General features: G+C 42.8%; 2 protein-coding genes across 3 annotated transcripts; one reads left to right on the top strand and one right to left on the bottom strand.

Annotated features, from left to right (window-relative positions):
* Positions 1-571: 571 nt before the first annotated feature.
* Positions 572-4,110, bottom strand: LOC121607958 (aldo-keto reductase family 1 member D1-like). Of its 2 annotated transcripts, XM_041939031.1 has the most exons (9): positions 4,015-4,110; positions 3,602-3,769; positions 3,365-3,481; positions 2,726-2,803; positions 2,058-2,180; positions 1,472-1,581; positions 994-1,159; positions 800-882; positions 572-614 (listed from the first exon to the last, which is right to left on the bottom strand). In XM_041939031.1, the coding sequence occupies exons 1-9, from the start codon at positions 4,105-4,107 to the stop codon at positions 572-574; spliced, it is 981 nt and encodes a 326-aa protein (XP_041794965.1). In that variant the 5' UTR covers positions 4,108-4,110. The 2 variants fall into 2 exon arrangements, with proteins under 2 accessions (XP_041794965.1, XP_041794964.1); XM_041939030.1 differs by lacking the exon at positions 2,058-2,180 and having other exon boundaries at positions 4,015-4,107.
* Positions 4,111-5,304: 1,194 nt separating this feature from the next.
* Positions 5,305-16,352, top strand: LOC121607750 (transcription intermediary factor 1-alpha-like). The gene is made up of 18 exons (XM_041938693.1): positions 5,305-5,581; positions 5,794-5,912; positions 6,113-6,260; positions 7,027-7,159; positions 7,460-7,576; positions 7,865-7,979; positions 8,179-8,325; positions 8,524-8,638; positions 9,931-10,307; positions 11,599-11,730; positions 11,816-11,921; positions 12,015-12,072; positions 12,228-12,360; positions 13,275-13,627; positions 13,888-14,017; positions 15,097-15,171; positions 15,871-16,026; positions 16,125-16,352. The coding sequence occupies exons 1-18, from the start codon at positions 5,305-5,307 to the stop codon at positions 16,350-16,352; spliced, it is 2,919 nt and encodes a 972-aa protein (XP_041794627.1).
* The last annotated feature ends 1,730 nt before the right edge of the window (positions 16,353-18,082 follow it).

The following is an 18,082-nucleotide window of genomic DNA, read 5'->3' as shown; positions in this document are numbered from 1 at the left end:
AACACAGCTGAAACTTTAATGCCCCTCTGAAAGGCCATCTTTATGTTTTTGGCTGTTGGACTTGCATAACTGCCTGTTCCGCCCCAGGCTGTTATCTGTGTTGTTTTTTAGCCTTGCCTTGAACATGTACAGGACTTTGGTTTGTGCTTTATACATACAGTTACTTGAACAAGATTGACACACTCAATGCAAATACAAGCTTGTCCAGTTTTCCCGGAAAGACTGTCAACACACAAGCAGCACTTGGACTGCTTGGCTTTTCTAATTGACACTAATCTTCAAACTTAAATACAGTGATCACGCCGCTCTTAGTCGCTGATGTATGTTTGTAAAGACAAACCAGAGTGGTTATTTCAGCAAAGCATGGGAGCAAATATCCACATGAATTGCACAACAGACATGTGAGCTGTATGTTAACCTTAGAGACATTCGTTTACAGTTTTTTGCCCTTTTCATTAACTATGAGCTGGAGCCCTCTAGTGTTCAGTGTGAAAATGCACCAGTGCAAACTTTATTGGTAAAGTAAAGATGCTGAAGTCAGGATTTTATGCACATTACAAAATGAAAGGAATTAATATTCATCATGAAATGGGTACTCTGGATGGTCACTCCACCTGTGTTAAACAAAAAAAAATGTTATGGTGTCTGAGCATAATGATGAGGAAAGTCGTTCTTGCATTACACATTAAAAACAACACAATGCATTATGATACAAACTGCTAATTTACATAGACATTAGATACAATATTAGGCTCAGCTAATTTTGATCATATATTGTCCGATCAAAGCTTATACTCACATTAGCAGCTCCACAAAACGAATATTCTTGTTCAGCGCTTCAATGGCTTTCATTTCTTCCTCAGTGAGAGAAAAATCAAATATCTTGGAAAAAAAAACCAGATATGAGTTGTTTTAAAATGAATTTTGGCACCATAACTTGTCTTGTTGACAAATGCACTTACTGTGGACACAATATATTCTTTGTAAGCCCACCTGGAAGTTGTGTTTGATCCTCTCGGGGCTGAAGCTCTTGGGGATCACTACGGCTCCTCTCTGGACGTTGAAGCGCAGAGCCACCTGGGCGCTGCTCTTACTGTACTTTTTCCCAATGGACACGAGGAGCTCGTCCTCCAGCAGGGGAGGACATTTCAAATTCACCCTGAACCAGAGACACAAGAAAACACAAACGATGCCAAGAGAGTTGTTTCTTTTCATGTGAAATCTTATTCAGTTAGCTTAATTGAACATTAATCCCTCATTCAAAACGTAGTGATTGACCTGCGTTTCCCCTGCTTTTGTACAAGCGTCACATTTATATGAGATTTTATGTGATCTCTGAAAATGCTTTTTTCTCCCTTCCATGAATACAATACCAGGAGGAACAAAACCACAAAATACCAGCTGTCAAAAACATCTGTTTAGAAATATCGCACCGGCCCTGAAAAGTGCATGTCTCTTAACACTCACATACCAGGATGCATCTCTGGAGGAGCCAATTGGGCAGTAGCCAACAATCACAATGTCGTTCTGACGACAATACTCCAGAAGCTTGGGTTGTGTAAAATACGGGTGGCATTCAACCTACAGGTAAGCGAGAAGAGAAGAGACAATTGGTCCAAAGTGGTTTGACGCTACATAAGCACCCTTTGCTCTTACTAGCTGGAATAAAACCGGGCTGTAATGGAAAGAAAAATGGCTTTTCATCCAAGTCTGTTGAGTTTAAGTGTACTATATACTGAAGAATACACAGCTACACTGCATCATCTACCGGAACGTGTTTCAATGTGGGAATATTAGCGTTCACCCAAGAAAACTAAATGAGTAATGATAAAGTTGAAAGTGATTACAGTCATTTCATCAGGTAATGGTAACTCCTGTCATAATTAGGGCAGATTCACAGATTAATTGTCAAGCTGTCAGTTTACTTCTGGTGCATCTGCTGATGCTAAAGTATGAAAAGCTCAGAAATACCTTGTTGTGCACTGCGATATACTACTGTACGTACACTATGCTATTTCTGATGGCAGTGAGGGTCTAAGGAGGCAAGGTGGGGTCACCTGGTTGGATACAGGTTTGTGTTTGAGGCCGGGCTTGTTCAGCAGCAGCTCCAGCTGTCTGCGGTTGAAATTGGAGACTCCCAGAGATTTAACCAGCCCCGCGTCTTTGCATGCCTCCAGAGCCTGTTGAGAAGAGAAGATTTACATCCTCTCAGTGACTGATAGTGATTATCTTTACAGACCGACTGAGATAGCGGCGCAAAATACAAAGCACGATGAGGAGGAAAAAAGAGATCTTTGAACACAACTTTATGACACTGCAGCAGAGAATGTTCTGGCATCAGCTTTCAAGTATGAAGGAATGTCTCTGGTGGTTTACCTTGATTCATTATTTTATTGTTATTACTTCCATATTTTCTTGGAAGGCGTTCGTATAGTGCATTACAAGCAACACTAATATACACAGAAATAAAATAGCAGATGCCAATGCAAACCAATGGAAAACAATGTAATTATAATAACCATTATGCAGGGTTTTTTTTTTTATTTGTCCATCTCCACTGACATAAATGTATTTCCACCTGTTTTCATGATGTTTTAATGTTAAAGGCTACTATATGTCTTAGTATAAATACCACAATCACACATCACAGGCGACAAGGAGCCATGCAAAAGTCATCAAATAGCAGGACCAACATCAAATCCACTGTGAACTTCATAGAACTCACCTCCCACGTTGCACAGAGGTCTGTGTGGTGGTAGATGTATTTTCCATCCCGGTCTTTTGGATAGAACTCATTTCCAGGCTAAAATTCAAGTGCAATTCAATAATTTGCGTTAACCACTTTGGTCGTGGTGATGTTGAATTACTGTACAAAGTGAAGGTTCCTGTGTAAGAAAAACACTAATGCCAACAGTAAAAATAGCCAAATAGTTCCAGTAGCCCAGTTTTAACCAAACATACCCCTGACTATCTTCTGAAACCTACAGTGCAAAAAGAGATTTTGATTAATAATTTTCTTTTCTCTAAAACTGAGCATTGCCTACTTTTCTCTAATTTGTTATGCAGCTGACATGCATAAATTATGTAAAATTGTCTTTAAAAAAAGTTACCACATGTCAAGTTACAAACAGTCACAAGGATGTGCTCATTCTAGTCTCTCTTTTATTTCAAATGCTTTTATCTCGGCACAGTTTTTGAACCATCAGTCTTCTTAATTCAGATCATCCTGTTTAACCGGAAGGATCGATAAGAACGTTATTTAAACAAAACATCACCTTTGTGACGGTGAGCAAGTCCAATGTTCAGACGCTAAAACTGCTGGCTGATAAGAAATCTGCCGTCTATATGTGTAATATATACAAACCTTGAAGGCCATAGGAAGCTCAACGATGTAAAGATCCACATAGTCCAGCCTTAAGGCTTTCAGCGTCCTCTCCAAGGCCGGTCTCACCAGTTCTGGAGGGTGGAAGGTGTTCCACAGCTGAGAGAGACAACACAGAAGTGCTTAAAAAAACAGTAAACTCAAATTAACGTGCAAAGCACATGTCACGAAATACTATTTACAGTGTCCAGTGCAAAAAAACTTGACATAACTTATTACCTTTCCGCAGTAAAAGATGTCCTCTCTCCTCACTGTCCCATCAGCAATCTTCTCTCTAATGGCTTGACCCACTTCGTGCTCATTGAAATACACCAAAGCCCCATCGAAGTGCCTGTAACCCACATCTATCGCCAGCTTGACACACTCAAGTGCCGTGCCTTTGGGTGTCTGTTGGAAATCCACAGAAAAAGCAGATATTATTTAACCCAGATTTGATCGAGTTGTGCTGCAGTTTGCAAAAATAAGCATTCCCCTTTTGAAAGATAATTCACATAGTACAGAGACGTTCAAAACGCCTGTTAATGTTTAGCCAGTCACAGCGGGTGTCGCCAGCAGTCCTCCTGGTAAAGCAGTCACAAAACAAGCGCAGCTCGCCCACAAATCTGCCAACACACACATTATATTCTTCTCACCGTCCAAGGGTCCCCGTAGGTGCCCAGTCCCAGCAGTGGAATATGGTTCCCATCACTGAGAGGAATTCTGTGGCTCCCTGCAGTCAGATTCATGTGTGAGAAGCTGTGGGTGAACTGAGCTGCTGTCTGGCACACAGGTCATTCATCGAATGGCCATGAACCTTGAACATAACACTTTAACTGATATGCATTTATGTTAGTGGCCTCTTGCTGAGAGCATTTGCAGACAGAGTCAAACCTGAACTGGTGGACAAAGATGATAAACCTTATGAACATTAGATGAAGTTTTCTCACATGAGAGAAAAGGTGAAGCAGAGGCTTAATTCCACCAGTAGCCTGAAACGTTTACCCACATTTCAGAATCGTATTTAAATGTTATCCAGCTTTTCAGCATTCTGTGTTACAGTGAAATAGGTATGATGTTGCTGTTATTATAGCAGTTCAAATATACCCAACTGAAAGCACAGCCAAATATATTAACTTTAATTTAAGTTAATTTTAATTTAACTGGGCTATGTCGTTACAATGCCAACAAATGGAATCAATGGAATTTAAGTTGATTTTTTCTATAATAGAGCTTACACACTTTCAGGGATACAGGCTGATATAAATCATGCAGTTCTCAGAAATGTGTTAATTAATGCCCCCTTAAAGAACACACGTTTTAAATTAATCAGTTTAGTTTTTTAGGTCTTAATGATCACTAACTGCAGTTGTTAGATCACATGGAAGAAGTGCCAAATGTAACGCAGTGAGGAGTAACGTTGCCAGAAGTGTAACGCAGTGTTACCTGACTAATTAACTACAGTTGTGGTACTTAAAAAGACTTAGAAGGCTGGTAACGCATTAACTTTTAGAGTAGCGGGCACATGGTGAGTAGCATCTGACGGGTGGCGTTAGACCTCCATCACTCCACTCAGTGTCTCTCTTGTCAGAGCTCGCATCGTTTGACCCCACCCATCTCGTGCCGCAACGAGCGCGTGCGGTGCAATTTGAGCAACATCTGCGGCACGCAAGCGTGCGACAGTCTCACGCGGACGTGTTATGTTTTATCTCTTGCTCTACAGGTTTGCGCGCCGGCCGATGTATTGACGTCTTGCGACAAGGTAACGTTTGTTAAATTGATCTGTGAACAGCGCCGTGTTTGGATGAGAGTGAAGGGGAAAATGCAGGTGTGAGGAGATGCTCCTCGCGGGTGAAACGACTCCTGAGCCTGCTCCGCTCACCTGTGTGGGTGCATGTTGTGCACGCAGAGAAATCTAAGCGGCGGAGGAGGAAAGTGCAGCAGCTATGGAGGGACGCGCTGAAAAGCAGGAGCCGGGGGACGCGGCGGTCATCGTCGTGGAGAACGAGGCTGAGAGCATGCCAGCGCACGAGGAGAAGTCAGGTGCAAGCGGCCAAAATCACCTGGACACCTGCCCCGTTTGCCACCTGAACTTTCACAGTCGGGAGCCCAAACTTCTGCCGTGCCTGCACTCTTTTTGCAAGAAGTGTTTGCCTCCACCCTCGAGGAATCTGGCCACGGCAGAGCCGCCGAACTCCCAGGTTGACAAGGCGACCAAACCACGTGAGTCACTTTGTTTACAAACAACCGCCCGTGCATCGATCTCCGTCTTCAGTGCATGCAAGGAAGTGAAACTTCATAGTGGCTCTATGAGGCTGCTGCGTTTAAGATCATGCGTTTTGCGCACCGTTTGACTTTAAATATGTGGTGTCGTGTGTCACATGTGAATCCAGTGTTACTGATGCGGACCACCGTGTGTGATTGTGTTTTCCCAGTGAACGTGATCCGCTGTCCGGTGTGCAGGCAGGAGTGTATGGAGGTGGATGTGATGGAGAACGTCTTTGTGAAGGACGCAGCTGAGGCTCCCAGCAGCACGGTGGAGAGGACGGTCCAGGTTAGTGACAGATGCATTGCCATATGGGGGCAGCCTTGTTGCTAGTTTTTACCGTAACGGCTGATATTCCTGACATAATTTTTCCAGATTTGATCTAATTGAATTTGCATTGATCAAGCGAGACCCGGCATCTCTTCAGCAGCTCCACACCTGCCTACGTAAGACTTTCAGCCTGTGATTTGTGTCTCATCTCCCTGTAGCTCTGTATGACCTGCGAAGACAACACTGAAGCTGCTGGCTTTTGTGTGAACTGTGTCGAGTACCTGTGTGCCACCTGTGTGGAGGCCCACCAGAGAGTCAAATTCACCAGAGACCACACCATCAGACAGAAGGCAGAAGTATCACAAGGTATCCTAAACCCTTTTTCTTGTGGTGCTTCCATGACAAAGGAAACAGCTTATGGGGTCAGTGCTGCAGTTGTCACACTTTTTTTCCCCCCAGTTGACAGATTTAAGGGGTAAATACATGCAACTAGATGTCCTTTATCGTAGGACAGCGCATTTAACGACCCAGCATACAGTATGTCAAACATGAAATCACCTGTGAAATTTTGGCACTCGGTTTTACAGCAACATTGTACACTATTGTCCACTACTGCTATTGTTTGACATAAACTTTAAGCTTAAACACTGCCACCCAGGAGTATTTTAATGGTCCAAATGATAAATATAAATTCTTACACAGAAATCTCTCATCTTATCCAGTTTTAAAGCAATGTTGGGGCTGTGTGTGCACATTGAAAAACCTTTTCACTCAGTTAAATAATGGAACATGTTTGGTATCTCTCATTAAGCGCAGCGGAATTCAAATTAGGTTGAAACATTTAGATGCGTAGTTTGATAAGAAGAAAAGGCCAAAGGCTTATTACTAAGACTGTCAAATGGTAGATCATACGTTACTCGCCTATTGGCAGGCACCTTCTAGAGGAGCAATATTTAAGCCTATATATTAAATACATAAATTTATACTCAATGCTGCACTTATGCATGCATTCAGTGAAATCACAGTTAATGTAAGCATGACTTTTAGCATTAGCTTGATGATATATATGGAACAGCTATTGCCATGCACCCAGACTGAAGGGCCAAATGATGAACCCTCTGCTGTTTTCCAGAGGTCCACGGTGTGTCGGCTCAGAGGCCCATGTTCTGTGACGTCCACAAACAGGAGCCGCTGAAGCTGTTCTGTGAGACCTGTGACCTGCTAACCTGCCGCGACTGCCAGCTCGTCAAGCACAAGGACCACAAGTACAGTCACAGTTTACAACATATCATACGATGGTTCATACACCTGTGTGTAATTTCTGTTACACTTAACAATACTGTGCAGTTGTGATTAACATGAATTTAACTGTCTGACACGTCATTAAGTAGCCAATTTCCACCACATTATGATTGGGCACTCTGCACTCTTTAGTCGTAGGAGTGCTGTGGTATAACCTCCATATCATCCAGCTGAGCATGGAAAGATTACATTACAGTAGCAGAGCATTAATAATATGCAATCACACTACCGTATCCACTGACTTCATGCTCTGTTCGGATTAGCTACCAGTTCCTCGAGGATGCTTATAAAAACCACAAACAGCACATGGAGAACATGACCCATCAGCTGCAGGAGAAAAGGAAACTGATTGAAGAAGTAACAAACTCCATAAACAACGGGTATGTATTTCCACATACCACAAGATTACTGAACTCAAAATGCAAACAAGAGTCGACGGCACTCATAGTTTATAGGACTGTTTAGAGAAAAAAAGGACAGTTTGCTCTCCCACATGACCTCTGAATCTCATGACCGAGCAGCATTTGGTTTATTGTTTAAACCATACATACCTCCAGCCATGACGAGATGTCTCTGAAATGTGTTTCGACATGTGTGCTGTTTGATTTTGCATGTGTGATGAGGTCAGGTTCCAATACTTACTGGTAGTCTTAATGTGCGTTTTTCAGACTTCTTCAGGTCGATCACAACCGCTCGTCTGTTCACAACGAAATAAAGAAATCCATCTGCAGTTTGATTCTCGAGATAAACAAGAAGGGCAAGATGCTAATTAATCAACTTGAGGTATGCCAACATATTCTGAATGTATAACAAAGCTCATTTATGAATTCTACCACATGCTGTAGACCTGTAGCTGTGGTGTTGATTCCATTAGAGCATCACTTGCTTGTAAGCTCAGTTGACTGTTTTACCCTCAGGCCCAGAGCGCATACCCTCAAGCTGTTTTGAATACTGCAGATGTTCACTTATTCATGTTTTCCAGGCTGTAACAAAAGATCACGAGAGCGTCTTGCGAAAACAACAGGAGGACATCGGCTATCTGTCCCGACACCTGGATCATGTCATCGGCTTCAGCAAATGGGCCACTGCCAGGAACGGGGGCACGGCCCTCTTGTACTGTAAACGTTTGGTGAGGCTCGTCTGATTGTCTATCTGCTCGACGCTATCTCTTTGCAGTCTTGTTTTCCCCACACGAAAACTCAGCTCAGCTCTAAATGCCGGTCAGGAGCCTGGTCTGTCTTGGACGTGATGAAGTGGGAACATATGTCTCCTGTAACACACAAGTGTCCTCCTTTAAAAATTATTAATAACACCCCTTCTGTTGCAGATTCTGTTTCAGATTGGAAACCTCCTGCGGACAAAATGTAGTACCTCGTTTGTGCCGCAGACCACTGTACGCTTCCAGTGTCGGTCCTCTTACTGGGCCTCAAATGTTGATCTGGGTAAGACATAAGCACGTGTCTCTGTCAGCTCTGAGCCATGACAGTCCATTTCTTTTAGTCTGGACACTGCTTTTATTCAGCATCTATCTATTTCAGTTGTTTTTTTTTTGGATAAGAATATTGTTGAACTCCTGCCACACTGATCATTTCCACAAATGTTCTAACTAAGGTCACCCTGGATGGATAATTTGACAAGCATGACAACAAACAAAGTGGCATATTATGTTAAAACAATTGCAGAAACTGCAAAAAAAAAAAAAAAATCTAGCGCTCATTCCATCAGTCACACGCTGTGATTGCTGCCCCTGGAGATCCTCCTGCTTCGCTTTAAAAAGTCGGTGATTCAATAGTTATACTCTCCGAACAACATCAAAATGGAATAAAAAAACATTACACATCCTGTGTGCCTAGACACCGCAACAAAAGCAGTTTTCCACCACACACCGGTCCCTTTTGTATTCCACCATTTTCCCCAAATCCCTTTTTATTGTTGCATGCAGGGTTGGGTGATTGTCATCCTCATCCACGCAGTGGGCAGTGGATGATTGATTCTGAGATGGAATAAATCTGAAGTATTTCCATCGCTCGCTGCAACTGTCTTCCGTCTGCAAATCACACCACGACTTACCCAAGACTCGCTGCTTCTCCTTTGTCATTTGCATGAAGGATGTTGAGTTGGGGAGAAAGCTCAGAAGGAGTCAGAGGCTCCAGAGCTTAACAGGGGCCCAAAATGCTTTGCAGTTGCTGCAGTCGTGACTCATTTCAGCCTGACGATTGTGCTGAAATATGAGATAAAAAGACTTTTCAGCTGAAGGAAAATTGGCAAAAATAACTACCAATTCATTAAGTTGAACCAATTTTGGTTTTATCAAGCATAAATCCCAATATTTTGTGTCCAGCCTCGTCATTGTGAGGATTTGCTTTTGATGTTATATTTTAAGTTAAACATCATCTGGTTTTGTCTAAAACAGACATTTGAACAATCACATTGGGCTACGGGAACTTGTGAGGGACATTTTTCAGTATTTTTTTAACAACACTTAATCTAAAACATTTTCAATGGATTGATAGTATAATCAATAATTAACTGATAGAATTATCATTAGTTGCATCACTACTTGATGTTTTCTCCCTTAATGATTCCCAAACTTTCCCAAACTTTCTCCCCTATTGCTGCCCAAACCTTCTCTTTCATTTTTATTTTCAGTTCTCTGCAGATTTTCTGTCTGTATTGTGCATTTTTCATCCCTACTTGTTATTCTCATCCTGTCTCTGTGTGTATGTTCCCCCAGGCTCTTTAGTGGTGGAGAGTGTACCATCCCACCAGCTGGGTGGTTTTCAGGGTATCCCTCATCAGCTCTCCCGCCCTGGGCAGGCCCCCTCAGGCTCGCCCCACAGCTTTGCCCTGGGAGCACCCCATAACACTCTGGCTCAGCTCCAGATGCAGGTGGACAAGCTAAACCCGCAGGCCCACTGGCAGCCCCAACCACCTCCTCCACCCTGGACATGGTACCAGAGCGTCCAACTGCAGCGAACCGTCCCGGGGCCCCTGCAAGGAGGCTCTCCCTCCTGCAGCATGCCTCCCCAATCAGGCCGCAGGCTTATGGTGCCTCCTCCCAGCCACGTCAGCCCAACTAGCAGCTTACCGAGCCCTGGGTTTACGCCCCAGGTTAGTGTGCATGTCTGTGTGTTACTGTGCACGTGTGCTCGTGTTCGTTTGACTGACAAGCCCTTTTAACAAGCACCGACAGCAGATGGCATTGTCCTAAATAGAGCTGACAGCCTTCAGGTCCTGGGCAATTTATGTCTTTTCTTGTCAAGAGTGATTTTAATCTTGGACAGGCTTATGACTCTAAATCATAAAATACAAAATCCGCAGTGCAACTGCAGCCAACATGTGACAGAGGACGGACCCAAGATTCCATAAGGAAGAGTTGATAATATCTCGTTATCCAAGCTGTTTAGTCTAGTCCACAGGGTGTTTTGGCTCCAGCTCTGAAGTATAGGCTTATTCACAGGACAATGCTGTGAATGTGAAGTGCAGACATAAGTTGTATATCCTGATGTGAACAAGCTGTTATAGCTGCATTATAAACTCTCAAATGTTCTCAATAGTCAAGAAATATACCAGCATTTTTGCATGTTTACCTAGAAATCAGTGTATGCAACTGTAGTTATGCTGTAGTAGGTTTTTAGATTATGCTCTGGGTATTGTTGTTGTTCTTTTTCTTTATACTTTATACTGTTTGTAAGTGTACAGCATATCTGCTTTTATTTTTGTCGACTCCAAGTGCGGATTCATGCAATTTGATGACTGCTAAAACTGACCTGATGAGACAAGTTTCGAATACTTGGACGTGGGTTTTCACCATGTTGCGAAACACATTCAAACTAATAGCTTTCTGGAAGGTTTGCAGAAGCAGCAAGTGGTTAGTATTAGAGTAGTTTGTGGGTATGGATTGATCAGCTTTTGCAGACACTTTCATGGTAATCTAGGACTGCATTGCTCAGAGCGACGAACTGACTGATAAAATAGGTTTACGGGGTCTTTAAAGTAAGTATATGTGAACCGAAGTGGTGTGTTAGTGTAGTGTAGTGTCATGCATCGACACTATGTAAATAATGTGGGTATGGTCCTTGAAGTGTATCTGAGCTAAACTATATTAGACACATGAATTTAAATGTTTTATAGAAACGCTTTATGTTTTCATACATTCTGTCGGATTACAATTATTAGATGCACAAGCTACAGTAGACAGCTCAGGCAGCGAACTTTGCAGCGTAGTCCTCTGTGTTCCTTTTGAGCCGAGGAGTGTTGACGCACACCCCGCGACAGAGCATACAGCGTGCATCCTTTCATCTCCATCGTCACAAGCTTCTAGACGCCGTCAGGAGTGTTTGCCTGAAAATGATGGCAGCATTTCTCTCCATCTTTCTGTTTCTCCTCGTGTTGTTTGCAGCCTCTGAGGGGGGTGGGAAGCAGCTCCAGCTACCAGCCCAAACCTATGGACGTGTTTTCCTCGCCTCTGTACACCCATGTAACACCACCGGCCATCAACGGTGGCATCAGCTCTCCTCAATCGCGACACACGGCAAGTGACTCCATCTGTTAATGTAAACTAGACGGACATAGTTTCTATTTACAATGTGATAAATGACATGTAATGCTTTATATAGATTGAGCCCACATATGTGAACAGGAGGAGTGATTCAGGCGGTCCAGTATATATGCTGAAACCTAACTATCCCCAGAGCCTTCCATCGTCTTTACCACACAGAAACGGTATGTCAGTGCCATCAGTATCATTCATTTTTACTGACTGCATTTATTGCTTCATTCTTAATAAAGGAAAATATGTGTTTTATTTGTCTGAAGTGCAAGGACAGCAGAATTCACCAGGGTACGCTGCTGTATCCCAGGAGGAGAAACCAGGGTGAGGAGACAGCTGTGCACACTCAGATTCTCTCTCTCTATCCGTGAATGTTGTGTAGCTGAGTGAACAGTACTCCCCTCATGTGACACCTTTCTGCCATTAGTCTCTCCTGTGAATTTTGCTTCATTCTAATTGGCTCTTGCTTTGCTCCCAAGGACTGTTCCCTGGAAACCTCCAGACACACCCCAGGCTTGTGGGGGTGTGGGCCCAGCTGTCAAAAAAAGACGAAGGCCGTCGCCAGGGCCCGTCATAGTCATCAAAGATGAACCAGATGATGATGGTAGCTATGTAAGAGGGCAGTAAATTGTTATTACAATCCAGTAGCTATTCCATATATACCATACCGGTTCCCAACCTGGGGGTCCTGACGCCCACTAGGGGTAGCCAAAACTTCACAGGGGGTCTCGAGGGGCTTAGATTAGTTATTAAAATATAAATTTGACAAAAATCTGATTTGATGAGAGCACAATGAAAACCTGCACACAAACATCATTTGCTCTCTGCTCAACAGCCTCGTCCTGCATGAGAAAGGTACGATGTTAAAACAGCCAAAGAGTGAATAGAACAGTGGCCAAGTGTCAGGGAAGAAGACAACACTGCATTTGTCAGATTTGCCTATTAAGTATGCATGATTATATGACAGTGAGTTGCATAAAAAGTTCCCCAAAATATCAGGAAAACTCATCTCTGATGCAACATTCACAAGAAATAATCTGCTCAAAATTCATCCAAATCACTCTTTTTATGCAAAACTTCGTGCAGTTATTACGCCCAGTATTTGGGCTAATTGTTCAGCTTGTCAGCTGTCCTGCACTGTCATTGTTCTGCATTGAATGTAACATGAAGTATCCATGAAATATGTCACTTAGTCAGTTTATTCAACGATAGAAAAGGCGTGCCTTAAGGAAAAGGTTGGGAACCACTGCTGTAGATGCACTGGACTGACACAGAGTATGAATTTAAAGGGAAATTGCAGTTTATTACAACTTGGGCCTTATTTTTTGGGTTATAGCCATAATTTCTGTTGGTTGTCATTCGCATCACCACAGTGATGGGTGAGGTGGGGAAAGAAACATAAGTGGTGAGAAAGATTGTAAACATCCAGATTCTCTAAACCTCTTTATTTGGAGGTATTGGATTTTTGTGGGTCCATTTATTACATATTGGTTGCTTTTTGTTGTTTTTTACTCTGTGGATTTCAGATACAAGCAAACCAAAGAGCCAACCTCCCTGACAGCACAGGTGACCAACCCCAAATCAGCGTCCAAGACGAGGGGAACAAAGTCCCAACTCCTCTTCAGAGCACAGACGACAAGCCCCATCGTCCTTCGCAGCCTCCGAGCAGCCCACAGGGCCAGAGTAACACTAGTGCACCCAATCACATCCGTTCACTGGCGGGTGAACAGCAGGTAGAGCAGCAGCGAGCACCGCAGGAAGACTCAGATGAAGCCGTGTGTGCTGTGTGTCAGACTGGGGGAGAGCTGCTGTGCTGCGATAAGTGTCCCAAGGTTTTTCACCTTTCGTGCCACGTTCCAACTCTCCTCAAATCTCCCAGGCAAGCTCTGTCAGGGGAAATTTATTTATCGCTGGTGTCAGATGGAAACCCCATAACTCGTGTTTTTTTTTTTTTGTTTTGTGTTTTAAGGGGGCAGGAGGTGGATTTTGACGTTTATACCAGAATCAAGGAATTATGTGCTCTGTGGAATGAACGAGACTGTTTTTGAGGTTTCCATCTGACAGCAGCATCATGCACTTGTTAATGTATGTTCCTGATTATTGGCTTTTGTGCTGAGTCTCTGGACTGTCTCTTTTCAGCGGGGAATGGTTTTGCTCTTTCTGCCGTGACCCGTTGGTGCCTGAGATGGAGTACGAAAGCAAACCTGAAGCCAGAACAGTAAAGAAGGAGCCAGAATCTGAAGGAGGATTTCCCCCTGAGGACAAACGAGTCAGAGCTCTTTTAAATTATAACATAAATTTGGTCACAATAGAGATTATACAATAGAATTGTAATTAATAACAAATGGTGCTCTGCTTTTCTGATTAGCTTGTGAAACATCACCAAAAAATGTAATTGAATTCCATTCAGTTCAGTTTTAGTTTAACTCCATAACTTTATTCCTCCCAGGCTGGACAATTAAAAATATGCAAAGCAGAGCACCGACATATATCATTAAGACTGCAGGAGTATCGTCATTATTAAAATGACGCTCCTCATAAAATCTGTTAGGGTAGCAAACATCTCACCTCTGTACACGCAAAAGTTTGTAGTATGTAGCATCCATGGCAAGAACAATGATATTTTGTAGTTTGTAGCATCCATGGCAAGAACAATGATATTTTCCCAAAATATTCCCTGAATGCTCAAATACTGTCTCTATCCTCATGTAGAACCTCTTGGAGCTTGTTCGTGGGTCAATATGATATCCATTTGCTCGTGTTACAGCACCCTCCTCCTGTTCCTTCATTGGACAGAATCCCTCAGATTAACAGCTCACTCATTGGCTAGTCTGACAAACTCTAAAAAAAATTGAGTTTAGAACATATGTAGCATATGGATGGGCAGCAAAGAAGTGGCTTTATAAGTTTCTATGTATAAATTGACACATTTTTCCTGCCATGAAAGCAAGTTTGCCATTAAGGACAAAACCACAAACTTCTACAGCCACTTTTCAAGTCTAAAGGGGATGAGGGGGTGATACTCATAAATAGATTCTGGGAGGATTCATTCTTTTAATAAGTCAACCTAATAGCTGTTTGCTTAGCCACCATAATTATTATCGACCAGAAACTTTATTGTGTAGCAGAAGACACTGCTAGATGCAGTGATTCAACGACAGCTAAAGAATCAGTGTTATGGCTGACACAAGGCAGATCAGCGTCAGATAAACTCTGAGATAAAAGCTTCACCAGCATGATATGCCAGGATCAGAGGATTATCTGAACAGGTAGACTGCAGATTGGAGAACTGTATGTGCTTTCTCGGTTGACATGTGTTAAGTCGGATGTCTCTTTCTGCCGCTGCAGAAGTGCGAGAGGCTGCTGCTGCACTTGTTTTGCAGTGACCTGAGTTCAGACTTTCAAGAGCCTGCGTCCCCCTTGGTGAGTCTGGAAGCCTGGCTGACCACAGACAAAATGTCCACAGGATTAATGCCACATAGAGTTACTGTGACTGTAGTTTTAATGATGTGTAATATACAGTGTTTACCTGTAAAGAGAGAGAAATTATGACTCGGGCAGAGCAACTTTAATCAGTTACTGTAAATGTGCACATATTTGTCTTGCTGACACAGAGCTTGCACGGTTTGTTGCACAGGGTGGATTAGCATTAACAATTAGAGAGAAAAAAGTGTATATGTAACAGTTTATTTGTGTGCAGCACTTAACCGCAGTGATCAATCACTGATCAACTGACTTTTTAGTGAAGTACGAGACATCTTGTGTCCAACAGTTAAACTTTGGAAATGCAAAATAATTACATATTAATATATTATGAAATTGTAAATGAGGGAGTAGGAGATGTCAGTTTTTTAATAAAGTGTTTGAACTTTTTTTGTGGAAAAATCACATCACATCATCAAATTATTGTTCAGAGTGTTTTACATAAATCTTACATCCTGTCTGGAAGGGATCTTTAAACCTTCACATAACAAAATGGGGTTAAAATCCATAACCTCATATCCTGTTCACAATGCTGACATCTAATACAATATAAATATAAGATATTATTTGTGTTTTTACTTCAACATCTCCCCTTGAAGTTTGATGTTTTAATTATCTCTCCCTTTCTAAATACTGTAGGTATGTGCTAACAACGGGCTGACTATAAAGGGACCGTTGAAGCTTTCCAGTGTGAAAAAACGACTGGAGGCGAAGCAGAGTCCGTGCTACCAAAGCCCTGCAGAGTTTGTGTCAGACATCAGGCTCATCTTTGGGGACTGTGCAGTCCTCAGTGAGGTACTGTAGAAAGAACTGTTCTTATTTAGTGTTATTCAGTTCTTGACACCTGCTGACAACATGGTTTGCCCTCATCCTTGCCTCTACTTGCACGGCAGGTTGACACCGAGGTCAGGAAGCTGAAGGAGTTGTTTGAAGAGCATCTGAGGATCAGCTTCCCCGACCAGACCTTTCCAGAAATCAAACTGGAGATGATACCTCCTGCCCCTGCTGACTCTCAGCTCCCACCTCTTGACAATATATCCCAGCCTGCAAAGCGCCAACGCACATGCTCAGACTCCCAGGATACGCCAAGCTGTCCCAGCGGAGAGGAGGCAGTAGCATGAAAGCACAAATCTCCTTAATCGTTTAGATGTTTGACAACACTGCCAACACCAGCTATTATGTGGTGTGTTACACAAACATTTATGATGCACAGTTACCTTCAGGTCACCAAAAAGGAGTAAATTGTTTTGCAAGCAAACAGCTACGATACAGAGCGCCAAATTAGTTATATTTTCTGGACTAAACTGTATTTAGTCTGAATCTGAAGGAAGCGCTTTTATCTCCGACTTAAGCGGGAATATTAAGACTGGGATTCATGCATCAAGCGCGCTCATGCAGCACAGTGATGTGTTTATAGGACAAACACGGGATATTACGGTGAGCAGACTGAGTGATAAGTGTGCTCACGGCAGATACGTCGGTTTATCAGCTCTGAGCTAGCAGACTGTGTGGTCAGGTCTGTTGTGTTCTTCCTGTTGAGCTCTCGGCGTGTAAATACAGCAGCGATCAGAGGAAGGATGATAATCACGAGCTTTGAAGTTTGTGGTCTATCTTATGTGGAATAAGATGTGTTACGAGGCCCCTCGAGGCCAGCGAAATGAAAAACATCAAAGGAATCAGAGCTGTTTGATGAAAGCACAGACTGTTTAAGATGTTCCATTGTCACACATCGTTACACGATATTTCTGCTTGGATCTGATGTGTTTGGCTTTTTTTTTAACACCGTGCAGAACTACAGATTTAATGTTGTAAAGGTGAATGTTCTGTGTGATTGTATTTATTTATTTATTTATGTTTATTTAAAAAAGATTGTGAAGAGCTAAGCGCGGTGCAAACGTTATGTGAGTCTATTTTTTAAGATAATTTGAATTCAGCGACACACCTTCCACACAGTCACTGTTCTGAACTGTTTTCTTATAATATCCCAGAGCCAGAACGCCATGTAGCCATAAACCTGCTTGCATGCAAGTCAACTTGCAGGTGTTTACAGGGTACAATAAAACTTGATATGTTATACAAATGTTTCACCCTGCAGTCTATGAGTCTATTAATGCCCTACTTACAAATAATACTTGAAGTATTATTACCTCATTACAATTTACACTTCACAGTAAAGCAAAGCCACTTTCTCCTTTAACAAGTTTTTAAAGTTTTGTAGACTAACGGTGAACGAGGCCTTTGGGCCCCAGAGGGCAGCCCTCTGACTGCCTGGCTGTAATAGTGGCCCTCTGCTGATTGACACAGATGTGGCAAGACAAGCTTTGTTGAACTTCAAAGGAACTGTACTGCACCGCCCCCCCACACACAACAAGATTAACACTGTTTGAATGTGACCTCCAATTTCCTCCACCTATGAGCTCGGAGGTCAGCTCACGCTGCTGTTTCTTGTTAAAACCCAAATGTTGATTGGAGGCGGAGAGGAGGGCTGGTAATTTCTGGAAGGCTAGCAGGCATGAGGAGTTGCCCTCAGATGTTCACTGTGCTCCAGGCAGCCAGGCTTGGAGCCTGGCACTGGTCTGGCTCCCATTTTGGGCATTCTCCATCCACTCAAAGGCCTATTATCTCTTTTCTACATTACACTAAGCTAAGATAAGATTAAAGACAGGCCAGCAATGAAGGGGTGCTCTTTGTTGTTGTGATAACTGTTGCTTTGCAAAGGGGGTTGCTGCATACATGTCTGCTGGATGTCTGCAGGAACCACATATATACTGCAACATCCTGTCTTAACCTAGAGGTGTAGTGCAAAGTTTAAAGATGGACATTTCCAGGACAGTCCAAGTATTTTTGCATG

This window comes from Chelmon rostratus, chromosome 6 (assembly GCF_017976325.1).
Source record: "Chelmon rostratus isolate fCheRos1 chromosome 6, fCheRos1.pri, whole genome shotgun sequence".
In the NCBI taxonomy this organism is placed as follows: domain Eukaryota; kingdom Metazoa; phylum Chordata; class Actinopteri; order Chaetodontiformes; family Chaetodontidae; genus Chelmon; species Chelmon rostratus.
The sequence above is the reverse complement of the archived record's forward strand: the minus strand, read 5'-3'. Positions and strand labels throughout refer to the sequence as shown.

What these genes read in the sequence shown, in the direction of transcription:
- LOC121607958 (XM_041939031.1), bottom strand. Translation starts at nt 4,107, where the DNA reads ATGAATCTGACTGCAGGGAGCCACAGAATTCCTCTCAGTGATGGGAAC. An exon ending in ACCTCTGTGCAACGTGGGAG is followed by an intron (nt 2,181 to 2,725) that starts GTGAGTTCTATG and finishes TCTTCTCAACAG; the next exon opens with GCTCTGGAGGCATGCAAAGA. An exon ending in ACAAACCTGTATCCAACCAG is followed by an intron (nt 1,582 to 2,057) that starts GTGACCCCACCT and finishes GCTTACCTGTAG; the next exon opens with GTTGAATGCCACCCGTATTT.
- LOC121607750 (XM_041938693.1), top strand. Translation starts at nt 5,305, where the DNA reads ATGGAGGGACGCGCTGAAAAGCAGGAGCCGGGGGACGCGGCGGTCATC. An exon ending in GTCTTTACCACACAGAAACG is followed by an intron (nt 11,922 to 12,014) that starts GTATGTCAGTGC and finishes ATTTGTCTGAAG; the next exon opens with TGCAAGGACAGCAGAATTCA. An exon ending in TCCCAGGAGGAGAAACCAGG is followed by an intron (nt 12,073 to 12,227) that starts GTGAGGAGACAG and finishes TTTGCTCCCAAG; the next exon opens with GACTGTTCCCTGGAAACCTC.